The 14,277-nt window shown below is 36.9% G+C and overlaps 1 protein-coding gene across 1 annotated transcript in view; it reads left to right on the forward strand.

Annotated features, from left to right (window-relative positions):
* Positions 1 to 5,278: 5,278 nt before the first annotated feature.
* The window catches only part of LOC135200616 (retinoid-inducible serine carboxypeptidase-like), a 67,153-nt gene continuing 58,154 nt past the window's right edge, over positions 5,279 to 14,277 (forward strand). Inside the window, exon 1 of the mRNA XM_064229233.1 lies at positions 5,279 to 5,437. Coding sequence (XP_064085303.1) covers positions 5,374 to 5,437 — 64 coding nt within the window. The 5' untranslated portion in view covers positions 5,279 to 5,373. The remainder of the gene's footprint in view (positions 5,438 to 14,277) is intronic.

Raw genomic sequence — 14,277 nt, forward strand, 5'->3', positions numbered from 1 at the left:
AGGAACGAGACATAACAGTTTGTCGTATTGGCAAAAAATATCAATTTTCGCTTACTCGGGGAGAAAGCCTACAAACTACTATGTGTTGTTGTTATTGTTGGGGTAAAAAAGCCTATAAAAGGGTCTGAAAAAAGGTGTTTCGCGTCGAGTTAAAGATACAGGAATTTCAGAATAGCATATCCACGATTTACTTATTAGAATGAAAATGTAAAAAAAATATATAATGTGCATGTTAAACATTATGGAACAATTATTTCTAACAAAGTAGAGCGTATTTATTTCAATTTTCGTAGGTAAAACAAAGCTCTGTTGAGAATGACGCAAATAGTAGCAGTTGGCTGCCTTACTTTCATAACATTGGAACGAGTACTGTTTATTTCCTTACGTCATCTGGTGTAGTACTGCATTTGGGTAATTATTCCTTTGCCTCGAATTCAGCTGAATGTAATTCAGAGCTGCCTTGTACACGTACGGATTGATTTACGTATCGTATCATGATCTATGAGGTCATTCAGCGCTGAAATGGAAATTGACAGTAAAAGAAGGTTTGAAAGGTGTAACAGGAGGAAAAACTCAAAGCAGTTGGACAATAAGTTAACTGTTAGGAGAGGGTGGAAAGTAAGATGGAAGAAAGTGAATATGAAGGGAGATACAGCAAAATGAATGAAAGGGTTTGCAGCTGGGGGCCGAAGGCACGCTGAGAAGAACCTTGATTAATGCCTACATTGCATCGCGTGAGGCGCACTGATAGCATTACCCCCCCTAAACGGGGTATCACATTTTCATTGACAGTTTCAAAACACACCCGTAACATTGTAAGTTTCCCTCTATTCAAGACTTATTCTACAGTAACAGGCTTTCTCTTGTTTTCTTTAAAGGTGGGAATCACAAGGAATCCGCAGAGCAAATGGACCTTATGGACCCAGTGGCGAATCTCCAGCGCTGCAGCGCTGCTGCTGCCAAGAACAGTGATCTCAAAAACATCCAGTATGTCACCATGAGTTTTTTCAAGGTAAATATGAAATGGAGTGAATTTTTGTAAATATAACCACTGGTTTTTTTTTCTTGTAGTTTTCTTCGTATAAAAAAAAAAAAAAAAAAAAACTATCTTGCCTGCTTTGTCCGTTCTTCCTGCCACTTTTTTCTGTTCGCCCTCAGATCTTAAGAGCTATACTGAGGCTAGAGGGCTGCAAATTGGTATGATGATCATCCACCCTTCGATCATCAAAAGTTCCAAATTGCTGCAGGCCTCTAGCCTCAGTGTTTTTTATTTTATATAAGGTTAAAGTCAGCCATACTTTGTCTTGTCTCCAATTATTTCTCTCACGAATATCATGTTCTTTGGAAGCTTAAATTATAAGTATCGCCTTTGGGATTGTTCCACGTGAATAGGTTTCATCTTCTGAATAATATTAGTAGTAATAAATTAATGAATTTTTTATATATATTTTTCTCCACTGATAATTACGGTCTATTTTTTTTTAAATCTGACGTTAAAAATCCTCAACTGATATCACTGAGGCTTCCAACTTGTTTCTGAGTTTAGGCCAATCACAAATTCAACCATATCAGCTGGAAAATAACAAACTATGAAATATATATAGGATATTATTTTCAACATTCTACTTAAAAAAAAAAAACTTGTTAACTGACCCTTTCCTTCTTCGTCTTCTTTTTTTTTTTTAATCTCTTATATAGCGTCCAGTTCTGAGGTAACTTTCTTTGCAAAATAATGGCTTTGTCGTTGGTCTGTTCAATGTGGATATTAGATGTTTTTAGCAATAATATAAATAAAAATAATTGGTCATTCTCGAAAGATTTTCATGCTACTTGTATAAATGTCAATTGATACAGAATAATAATAATCACTAAAATCAATAGATTCTTACTTCTTTCTCTAATCAGACAACTATTAGGCCTGCGTTCCAAGTTCTCTGTTTTACCAATATCGTTTGAACTTCCTGACACAATGCCACCTTCGTCAACAACAACAACAACAAAAAAGCAACAACAGTAACAAGTACATTCGCTGATCATGCTACTGTTACGTGATGGACCCGGTGAGGTTTCGTTGCAGTCAAACTTCAAAACATCTTTGTGTGAACGCGCCAAAATTATTTCCTCGACAGAACCACGTCTCGGTTTTCGAAAAAATCAGGCCAAACTCTTATCTTACATATGACGCAGACATTTACTGGCAAACCTACACACGCAATCCATGGAAACTAATTCGTGACGCTACCGTAGACATCTTTGGACGAACACTGAAAAGAACCCGTATTTCTTTGTTGAATTTTGACCTATGTTTTTCTCGATATCAGTCGGCGTCGGCGACCTTTATGTTTGCGACGACAATCAAACAATCGAAGGGGATTTATCATATATATATATATATATATATATATATATATATATATATATATATATATATATATATATATATATAATTTATAGCGAACTGCTATGTGTCCGCCTATTGAAACCATAATTCTCACGGGCGTGTCTATTGAAACCATAATTCTCACGGGTGCGTCTATTGAAACCATGATTCTGATGGGTGCGTTTATTGAAACCATGATTCTAAGTAAACTTCGTAGCAACGGGATGTAAGTGAAAGCCGTTCGCGTTTATTCCAGCAATAATGCATCGACATGAGCATCATATACTCCCACGTCTTCTCTTTAGTCCAGGTACTGGAACACTGGACGACGACGTGGCGTGGGCCGTGGCTACTCTGGTAAAAACGGCACGCTTCCGAAACCGTGAGAGAGAGAAGAGAGAGAGAGAGAGAGAGTAGGAGAAGAGGAAGGTGGGTTGGTGGAGGAGAAACACGTTGTTGCTAGTCTCACGGTAGGCCTGCCAACCTTCATGCAAAAGCCACCGGAGAAAAGTCATTCACCGTAAAAGAAAAAATAAGAAAAAGCCAGAGTTTCATTGCAGCCTGCAGCCAGAAGAGCTACTTAGGACAAACAAAAAATAGAGCAACAGCCATAATGTCAGATGGAAACGGAAAACAAGAGCGCAGAGAGAGGCGAAAGAGAGCTCAGTAACAGAGGACACAGGACACAACCAACCACCTCCTCTCTCTTTCTCTCACATACACACGCCTTCATCACGCATTCAACCTCTGGCATCACCACATGGGCCGCTTTGCACTCTGTGAACTTATCTCTCTTCCTCTCCCTCTCTCTATTTCACGATATCTGAGCAAGGCGTGTCCGCCCAGGTACCGGTTTGAAAAAAAAATGAAACTCGGTGTCAATCGGTAAAGATGAGACGGGGATGAATCAGATGTTCCATACTGAGACAAACGGGTTGTATATTTATTGGTTTGTGGGGTTATATACATAATATGCATTATATACACATGAATATATGTGTATATGTAGCCTATGTGTATATATTTTTGTACATATCTTGTTGCACGCTCTCAGGAAGGCCATATTGAAACGAGCTACGCTATGAGCACAAACATATACGTTATAATATACGTATATATATATATATATATATATATATATATAATATATATAAAGACTTTAGACTTTAGTCTCACAGTCCTTTCGACATATAACAGCTAGACCCATGTCCTGCTCTACCTTGTGCCCACTAGAGTCGACCAACGACCTGGTATATATAATTTGCTCCCCAAATAGCACAAGGGATTCTGCTTAAAAGGAGATAATATAACAACTACGTCGCATAATTCCAAATGTCCTAAGAGACAGAAGAGACAGGACAGCAAAGGGAGTCTTAACGTGGCGCAACAGCACAAGGTGAAACAGGAAAATTCCAACGCTTCTAGTTATCTCGCACACCATGACTGGTTAAATTCAAGCTTAAGTAGGATTTAGTGCTTGTAACACCTGATGCAAGAGAGAGAGAGAGAGAGAGAGAAGAGGAGAGATTTCGAGAGAGAGAGAGAGAGAGAGAGAGAGAGAGAGACTTACATACTTTAGCCTTTATGCTGCTATTACAAGAGACATTGGTTCACTTTGGCTTCTTTCCAGAGAGAGAGAGAGAGAGAGAGAGAGAGAGAGAGAGAGAGAGAGAGAGAGAGAGAGAGACCAAAAAATATTCCTTTTATGCATGAAACTACACATACAACTATATATCTGTTGATAATATTCTTCAAGTCTGTAAAACAAACATTTCTTGGCAAAATGCTGCGAAGTCAGGAAATCATATATAGGGCCCACGGTTTTATATATATATATATATATATATATATATATATATATATATATATATATGTCCTTTTATAAATATGTAACATAACATAACATTTGTCTTGCTATAATCTGCAATATATTTGTGTAATTAAATAGTAATCTATTAACGAATATTCTCTCTCTCTCTCTCTCTCTCTCTCTCTCTCTCTCTCTCTCTCCCACCCACACACACACAAAGAATATCATCTTCATTTATTACGGACAACTTTGAATAAAAGATCAACACATCTTAGGCACATTAACAATGAAGTTAACCACAAATTAACGACTCATAATCAATATATAAGGCACCAAAAAGGAACTCCGATGATTAAAAAAAAAAAATACAATCAAGGTACCGAATTATGCATGTAAACTCAATCGACTACAGTGGTCCACAGCTAGGCCAGAGAAGGGAGCCATTTTTATAAGGTTCACAGAACAGGCTCCCCGAAGCCATATTCCCCCTTGCGAAGAAGTCAGGTCTGCGAAGAAGAAAGAACTCACTCGGAGTCACTACTTGAAAATTCGAAAGCGTGGGAAGAGAAAGCGTTGGGCTCCCATGGGAGCAATAGGCTTCAGAATAAAGGGGGTTTGCTTGGAATCGCGAAATGTTGTCGTAGTAGTGTGTAGGGCGTCGGTGGTATATTGTTAATGAGGAATGTCTATTTGGAATTACTAAGCGGGAGCTTTCTACATGTGTGCTCCATCACGGTGTTTTAAGAATGACTAAATTATATATATATATATATATATATATATATATATATATATATATATATATATATAATACGTATGCAAGAATTGTTCTGCTGGAGAGATCACGTGCGTGCTACCGTTGATGAAAGAATTTCAGAACATCCAAGATGATGAGTCTTTAATGGTAACTGGCAACCGAAACTATTTATCTGAAGTATTTTGCTACATTCTGGAAGTAGATGCACATCTTCAGGTATCTCGTAGAATATTCCAAAATGGTTGATAAGTTCTTAACTGATAGGTATAAAGAACAGTCATATCAGGGGCATCTAGATCAGTAAAATAAAGGTAGAGAATGCGCTACATGGCACCCGCCTTCCATTGCGCGTTGGACTGAGAGAGGCAGCAGGAGCGAGCGCTCGTTCTAAAGCCGCAGTTTGTTTACATCCCTAGTGACGACAAGATGCGTGGGATAATCAGTCTTCCCATTCTGCTCGTGATCGCAACTGCTCTCTGCTCCGTCAATGGTAAGTGGCGAACCGCTTCTCTTATTAAAACTGTATGGTGAAGGAATAAAGTGTGACACTGCGTATTTTTCGTGCATTCTGTCCATGGCGCCACTCAAGGTCGACGCAGCGGCTGATCAGCTGTTTTGACTGACTAGTGGCATGGCGGCTTTTGTGTGCCTGTGAGGACGAGTGAGTGAGTTTCTTGGGTTATTGTCTTCTTGTTGTTTTCCTCCAGATTGCTTCTCTGTTTGAGTATCTTGTGGGATGAAAGGATGCTCGTTTCCCGAATAGAAGCGGCGGTGAAAGGCCAGACAGAATTGTCAAGTAGGTTCCTCCCCAACATTGTAGGTGGCGGACCGTTCATACCGGAAAAGTCCTAGCGAGTTTTGAGTTGTTGCTGGGTTACATAAGAGGCGGGGAGCGAAATGTCGGCCGGTCCGTGGTGCTACGTCATTAATACATTCCTTAATACGCGAGTGACTGCGACGCGGCCGTGTTTAAGTGAAAAGGAGTGACTGGGAATCACGATTCATTTGCTCTGCAGCGGAAGAATTATTTGCAAAATAATTTTTGGTGTAGACTTATGCTAGCCTTTTGTGTTGGTTTATGAGTAGGCCAAGCTCTGTGGTGTGTGTGGTCGCCCCTGTGTCGCTCGTGTGTGTATATATGTATATATATATATATATATAATATATATATATATTATATATATATATACATACATATGAATTTTTATCATCACCGTGATTCATTTACATGCATTAAGCTACGAATGTCCCTTAATATCCAATTCGCTCTACCTCGGAAATTATTATATTTTCATATATGTTAACAAAAGGGGAAATTTGTAGTTGATAATTTCGTCCTCTCGTGGATTCGAACCAGCGCACAAAGGAGAAATCAGGACTTCAGTGAGGTTACCGACTCGGCCAACAAGTTAGGTTAAGATGGTACCGATTCCGACCTTACAAATCACTGTCGAAATTGAAAGTATCAACTAAAAGTTCCCCTCGGTTAACACGTGAAAATGGATTAATTACGAGGTAGAGCGAATAGGTTATTAAAGGACCTGTGTAGCTTAATGCATACTATATATATATTATATATATATATATATATATATATATATATATATATATATATATTATATTTATATTTATATATTAATTTATTTTATTTTTATATATTGTGTGTGTGGGGTATATATATGTGTGTGTGGCCAATTCTTGGAGCAATTGTGTCACCTTTCTGCGTGGTTGAGATCATATGAGTCATCAGTTAATAAACTGCTAGGTAATAAAAATGCATCATCAAGAGAGGTGGAAAAAGAATACTGAACATTCGAGAGAAAAAAAGCCTCATTAATTAAGGGTAAACAGCTGTAAAGTTGAGAGAGAGAGAGAAACCCCTGCTGACTAGTTTAGATTAAAAGAAAAAAACTCACTAGGTCAGTTGAAAGAGACAACGCAGAAAAGGCTGGATAACTTAGAGGAATAACACGCAGGCTGAACCAATAATCCATAGATAGAACATGATGAAAAATCGGTCATGAAACTCGACATAGCAGCAAAATGAAAACATTATTTAGCTTGGGGTTATATTATGCGTCTTTCAATGAGTTTATTGGACTGATTACGTACCAGACTTTTATTTTTTCATAATATTACACATCAGAAAACAGTCGGTCAGATATTGTTCTGGACTGAGCATAGATCCCAATTCAATATTAATATTTAATGTATGTATTTATTGTTATTGCTACTTGACATGTATTCAAAGAGCAAACTTGAGTATGTAATATATAATCATATTTAGCAAGTGGCTGGCCTTTTAGGCCAATTCTTCGTTGACGTTGGCACATGAATAGCAATTATTTACGTTCAAATATTCTTTATATAACGAAACCAAACCCCCAAATACGCAGTTACAGCCTTTTATCAATTGAATATACCGCAGCTTACTCCAGCTTGCACTGGGAGCATATCGAGTTGGTAAAATAGCCCTTAGCTGATATGTTTGTTTGAGATAACTGCAAAATTAAAATCATTATCTATTCATTGCCAGGATATTAGTAAACAATTAGACTAATTCTTAGTAATCAGTGTGTCCAAAGTCTCGTCGAATTGCAGATAATACAAGGTATTATTTTATGTTCGAAATTAGATTAGTATTTGCCGTGGAATTCATATTGAGTACGTATATATATGATAAAAAATAATTATGGTTGCTGTTAGCTGTTAGGGAAAATTTCTCTCACTCACTCACTCTCGTTCTTCATTACAAGCTACAGTGAATACGACTTATAACCTATATTAAAATATTGTTTTAAAGTTAATTCTTGCAGAATGAAAGAGTATGGCTCTCTCTCTCTCTCTCTCTCTATCTCTCTCCACAACGTGAGAAATACTTTCCCCCTCCTAAGGCTGCTTTTAGATGTGTTTCAACCGATTTTATTATTAGTGTCGATTTCTACATAGCACTGTTTGTACATTCTGAGAATGAAGCTCCACACAGGAAGCATTGGAAATGTTCTCCACATCCGGTTGGGTAGACTTTTCTCAACCTCTCTCTGCCAGTGGATGTATTTAGTAGTAGCAACGAGAAAGCGCAGTAAACGTGATCCGTACATGGCGAGAACTGTTTTTCTTTTTTGAAATACTTGCACGTGACCCAAACTGAGCTTATCACGTCTGAGTTTAATTTTCACGTGTTTCGCCTACGTTGGGTTGGGTTGTCGTAGGTCTGTTAGAGAACAGGGGTTCTTTTTACAAGGTCCGTGGGGTCAGCTGGGATAGAGTGGAATGTTAGGCTGCTAGACTTATCCCTACAGACTTGCTTAGAGCTGGAAGGTTCTAGCAAACTTGGGCCTACCCAGTAAATCAGGATATATGTGTGTGTGAGTTGTGTATACACCAAGTTCGTAAAAAAAAAAAGGAAAGAAGTTTGGTTCATGAGTCATGTTATCAACCTTTATGTGTAGGCCTATTCAAGTAGGAAGTCTGTAGTAGGCCTAATTTCTCTACGTGTTTACTACTGCATTGCTGTATTGCATTTACGTAGTTCTCCAAAATCATAGTTGCTGAACCTAAGCCCGCCCCTTCCCACCAATAATGGCCATTGGTCCATTCACGTATCACAGAATGGCAGTAGAATCACATAGGCCTACAAGCAACTTTGCAGGAACTGCAAGATCCACGCCACAAATTTGAGTCTAGTATGAAATATCTTTGCAGTAATAATAATAATCGGCTTCTATAAACACAAAGCGCTATCTTAATTATTATAATAAACATTACTATTATTCTTCATCAACAGTAACAGTTTAGTGTCGTACATTGATAGAGGTGACTTGAAGCTATTGTTTCTGGAGCCGTCGTTCTGATAACAGTCAACATCATTTCCGGTGTGATGTCAACCGGCTCCAAGACCAATTCTCTCTCTCTCTCTCTCTCTCTCTCTCTCACGTGTTACTGGGTATGCTAACAATTTATCTTTGATTTCTTGTTGCTATGTTGACAGATTCTCTCCAATAATATGATGCCAATTGTCAGTCTTTTCTTGCCTTTTGTATACTCTCTCTCTCTCTCTCTGCATGCCGCCTTAATATTATCTTTGCGTGTCCTATGAGTCATTGCAGTGTTTTTTAAACAGGGCCATACATCTCCAAATGTAACTTGAGAGTTCCAGTGAGCAAATCGTGTATAATTTTGGGCGAGTTTTAGATAACACAGAATCAATCATATTATAGGACAACTTTTTAGTTACCTCCATTGTTAATTGCAGTGGATATTTTTTTTCTATTGTACTGGGCATTTTTTGGTATTATATGGTGGGTGGTACTATTTGTAAAATACGTTGAACATTGCAATTATTTCATTAATGCTTTTATACAATCTGATATTCCATGGACTGAGGTGGCATTACATTGGGGATTTCATATATGGTTTTGACATCTTATAAATTACATTGGGATTTCATGTATTGTCTTGACATTTTATAAATTACATTGAGGATTTCATGTTTTGTTTTGACATCTTATAAATTACATTGGGGATTTCATGTAATGTTTTGACATAAATTACGTTGGGGACTTCATGTCTTGTTCTAACATGTTACATATTACATCAGGGATTTCATATTTTGTTTTGACATCTTATAAATTACATTGGGATTTCATGTATTGTCTTGACATCTTATAAATTACATTGAGGATTTTATGTTTTGGTTTGACATTTTATAATTTACATTGGGGATTTCATTTAATGTTTTGACATAAATTACATTGGGGATTTCATATCTTGTTCTAACATGTTACATATTACATTGGGATTTCATGTTTTGTTTTGACATCTTATAAGCTACATTGGGGATTTCATGTAATGTTTTGACATAAATTACATTGGAGATTTCATGTAATGTTTTGACACATTGGGGATTTCATATTTTGTTTTGTCATCTTATAAATTACATTGGGGATTTCATGTAATGTTTTGACATAAATTACATTGGGGATTTCATGTAATATTTTGGCATAAATTACATTGGAGATTTCGTGTATTGTTTTGACATTTTATAAAGCACATTGGGATTTCATATATTGTTTTGACATAAATTACATAAGGAATTTCATGTAATGTTTTGCTATTTTACAAATTACATTGGGATTTCGTGTGTTGTTTTGACATCTTATAAATTACATAGGGAATATCATGTATTGTCTTGACATCATAAATTACATTGGGGATTACATGTATTGTTTTGACATCTTAAAATTCTCTTACAAATGTCAGTCACTGCCTCATCCGTTAAATTAACATGACATCAATTACGCTGGCTCCTTTAATTTCTGCTTGAATTTGTCACACGCATCGGTTGTATCGCGTCTATTGATTTCAATGAAGAATTGCAGCTGTATCGGCCTCTTTGTTAGGTATATGTGAATCAAATGGGATGTTCCATTCATTGAAAGGATGGTTGGGATGGAAAAAAATAATGTTCATATAATTATATAAATTTAAAAAATAGTTAATATATAATAATATCATATAATATAATCATTAAGTATATCTATATACATATACAATACCATACATAACAAAGACACAGGCATTGCTCCACTAAATAGCCGTTGCTCAAGAAGAGTTAACCCCCTTTGGAAAGAATGTTGCTAAGGCCATGTGTATATACGCATGACTCTCTCTTTATATATATATATATATATATATATATATATATATATATATATATATTAATACTTTTATTTTCAGTTAAAGATGCAGACAGTGTATGTTTTACGTATATTTTAACCCGCTCATTATCGCATATACATGTATATTGAGAACCAGATGCCAACCATAAGGTTATAGCAACCTTAGCAACAAGTATGAGTTTATAAAAACTTATATAATATAGTTTTTTTCCAATATTCTTGTTTATTACTTTTAATAATCGTCCATTTTTATCGCTTTGCTGCAAGATATGGCAAATTGGTTCGTGTCCTCCCCCGAGTGGGTTATCTTCGAATGTACTTAAAACATTGACGTCAAGAGAGGATGTTGTGGGTGTTATATTGATTTGCTGAAGCGTTCGTACCAACGTGGATGTGTCTATACATACGCAAGTGTTCGCACGAACCAAGACTATACTAGGGATTTCCCTTCAGGAGAACGACGAAACAAACGTCTTGAATTAATGTGCGTAAACGTTCGTTAAAACTTAAGCGTCAAGACAAAACATTGGAGAAAATGCACGTACATATGTATAACTGAATCACGAAAGTTTGGAACGTGATAAATGCATAAATAAAGGTATAAGCCACGAAGGAAAAAAACACTGGAGTAACTGCAAGATCTTTCGACTCACGTCCTTTACTTAGCAGACCGACTGCTGAGTAAAGGACGTGTCCTTCGTGGCTTATACCTTTATTTTTATTATTATATGTATATATATATAATATATATATATATATTTATATTATATATTACTAATACTACATACATACATACATACATATATCCCACAATGCCCTCTCAACTTCTTGAATTCTTTGCTCTTTTTTAGATACGCTTGTCACTCCAAAGCCTGAAGATCCCAGTTCAGAGAAATTTTCGAAAAAATTGTGATGTCCGGTACCGGGAAACGAACCAAGGTCCCATAATCACAAAGAGGTCAGGTCGCCAACGTGACCTCTTGTGGCTGCATATTAATCTGTTTAAATAGTGACCAGTAGATTCTATATATATAATATATATTATATATATATATATATATAGATATATATTATAGATATTGCATGTGCATTGTAGATTCTGCGGTGGGAGGTTGAAACCAAAAAAAAATTTTGGAAGCTTGAATTTCCAGGTAGTGGCCCCTTTTTCTCACTATGTGCGCCGTTTCCAGGAGCGCACACTTCTGCATGAGTCCTGGAGCTCCTTCAGCATCTAATTTTTCCAGGCTCCATTTCAGGGATCTTGGGATCGTGCCTAGTGGTCCCTATGATTAGGCACGATCCCCAAGATGAACCCTATTCGTATGGAACAAGCCCACCACGGGGGACACTGACTTGAAATTAAAGGTTGCAAAGAATATGGTGTTCAATATTATTATTATTATTATTATTATTATTATTATTATTATTATTATTATTATTATTATTATTATTCAGAAGAGGAAACCTATTCATATGGAACAAGCCCACCACAGGGGCCACTTACTTGAATTTCAAGCCCCCAAAAATATGGTGTCCGTTCGAAATAGCTAACAGAAGGAAAAACCGTGAAATACAGAAAGGGGACATCAATTAGTAGAAAAACAGATAATTAACTGCAGGAAAGTGGGGATTGAGAGCGAGATAAGGCGGGGGGAGTGGTCAAATCTGATAAGCCCTAAAAATTTGGGGTTAGTCGAGTCTGACGTCCTTGGTCGAGAGAAAGGGGGAAAAGTGGGTCGGGGGTGAGGGGCCATTTTACCGAGATGTAACAGAGTACTGGGACCTCGAGATGTAGCAGAATACTTGGACCTTTCTTTGAAAAAAACGTGACGCCATATCTCAAAAACTAATCATAGAATTTTCATGGAAGATAATTTCATTATGTTTTCCATAATCTAATCCAATGTAAACTCACTTAACCTAACCTAGGGGCATGCCACCCCCCCCCCCCCCCAGAAAAAAGAGGCTTGTTTTCTTATATTTTTCTATTCTTAAATTTTTCGTGCTGTCCGGCAAATATTTATAGTTATCAGGATTCTAAGATAGTTTAAAATTTTGGTGGTATAACAACAGTAGATTATATATATTATAATATATATATATATTATAGATATATATTATATTATCAATATATTCTATATAAAAATAAAACCAAACAACGTGCAAGGGTTCTATGAAATCTGGGCACAATCCGTAAGATACGTCGACCCTCAGAGAGGTAGGCGCCGCGAGTTCGATTCTCGAGCATTCCACTGAAGGGTGAGAGATGTGTATTTCTGGTGATAGAAGTTCACTCTCGACGTGGTTCGGAAGTCACGTAAAGCCGTTGGTCCCGTTGCTGAATTACCATTCTAGTTCTATGCAACGTAAAAACCATACAAACAAACATACAGAGTTAGAGGGTAATGTTTTTTTTTTTTTCTAAATCCCAGTGGATTAAAACTACCTCGTTATTTGAAGGTCTAGTTAGTTAGCCTCCAGATATGTTTCGTAATAGGCACACGACCTTTTCTAACTCGAGTTCAGCTTTGATCTCACAGCGGTTAGGTCTGAGGGTATATTTCTCTCTCCTGGGTACTTTGTCAACTTCTTTCTTTTCGTCCCAGGTGTGTGTCGTAAGTTTTTTCTGCTTTGTCGTCTCGTCTGCGAGTAGGTTTGTTTATTGTTTGTTTTCCCATTGTTTGCCAGATTCTTGACAGGTGGCAGTTCACCCGTTGTGAGTGACTGTTCGCTGTTCCAGAACCTCTGCACAAAAGTGTCATTATCATCCTCTGGCGATCTTGCTACTGCTGCTGTGTAATCACCCGCTCTTGCTTCTTTGTTTTTTGTTTGTGTTAGCTTATGCTTTGTGTTGTTTTGTGGTCCCGCCCCCCAACACGTTTTTTTTTTCAGCACTTGCTTTTGAAAGTCGCCTTAGTAAATTAATATTATTCTAGAATTGCTATAGATTAGTAAGTTCTTTGGAGACAGGCGACCCTGTAGTCTATACTATGCTGATATTCCTATAAATTTATTCTATAAATACAGGATTATAGGAGGATTGTATTAGAGTAACTTAAGAATGTAGTCCTCCAAAGATTGCATTGTTTTTAGTGGATTGTATTGAAATTTTAATTGTTTACCAGACGAAAGACTAGTTTCATTACCAAATATGTCTATTGGCAACGTTAGTACATATATATACAGTATTACTTTTCCCGTATTTTCCCATGGAGTTTGAAAAGGACGAATTTAGGACAATTCATATGACTTAGGCAAACGTTGTTTGCAGTTTTCCCCGTCAGTATTCATCGTTTATAATCATTGACCAAAGAGTTAATTGCTGTTAATTTTGACCTAATCTCATACGGTTTCGGCTGATAACCATATGTAGTCGCTACTGATGTCAACTATGATTGGATAAGAATTTAATTCATATACTTGCCGGTAATTTGACAGTAGCCAGCCGTTGTTAAAACAGTATTTTGCTTTACAACTCCCGGGTACCGTCAGTCAAGCAGAGTTGTGTTTTTAGCATATATTTGTTGCTTAGGGCCTGACCAGTAGTAGTATTCCCTGTCTTGTTAATGGTGATCGTGGAAACCCCCTTGTTTTCGTCATGTCTAACACGAATTTGAAGGTGATTAGCCTCTGAGGGATTCAGTATTTA

Source organism: Macrobrachium nipponense, chromosome 23 (assembly GCF_015104395.2).
Source record: "Macrobrachium nipponense isolate FS-2020 chromosome 23, ASM1510439v2, whole genome shotgun sequence".
Lineage (NCBI taxonomy): Eukaryota > Metazoa > Arthropoda > Malacostraca > Decapoda > Palaemonidae > Macrobrachium > Macrobrachium nipponense.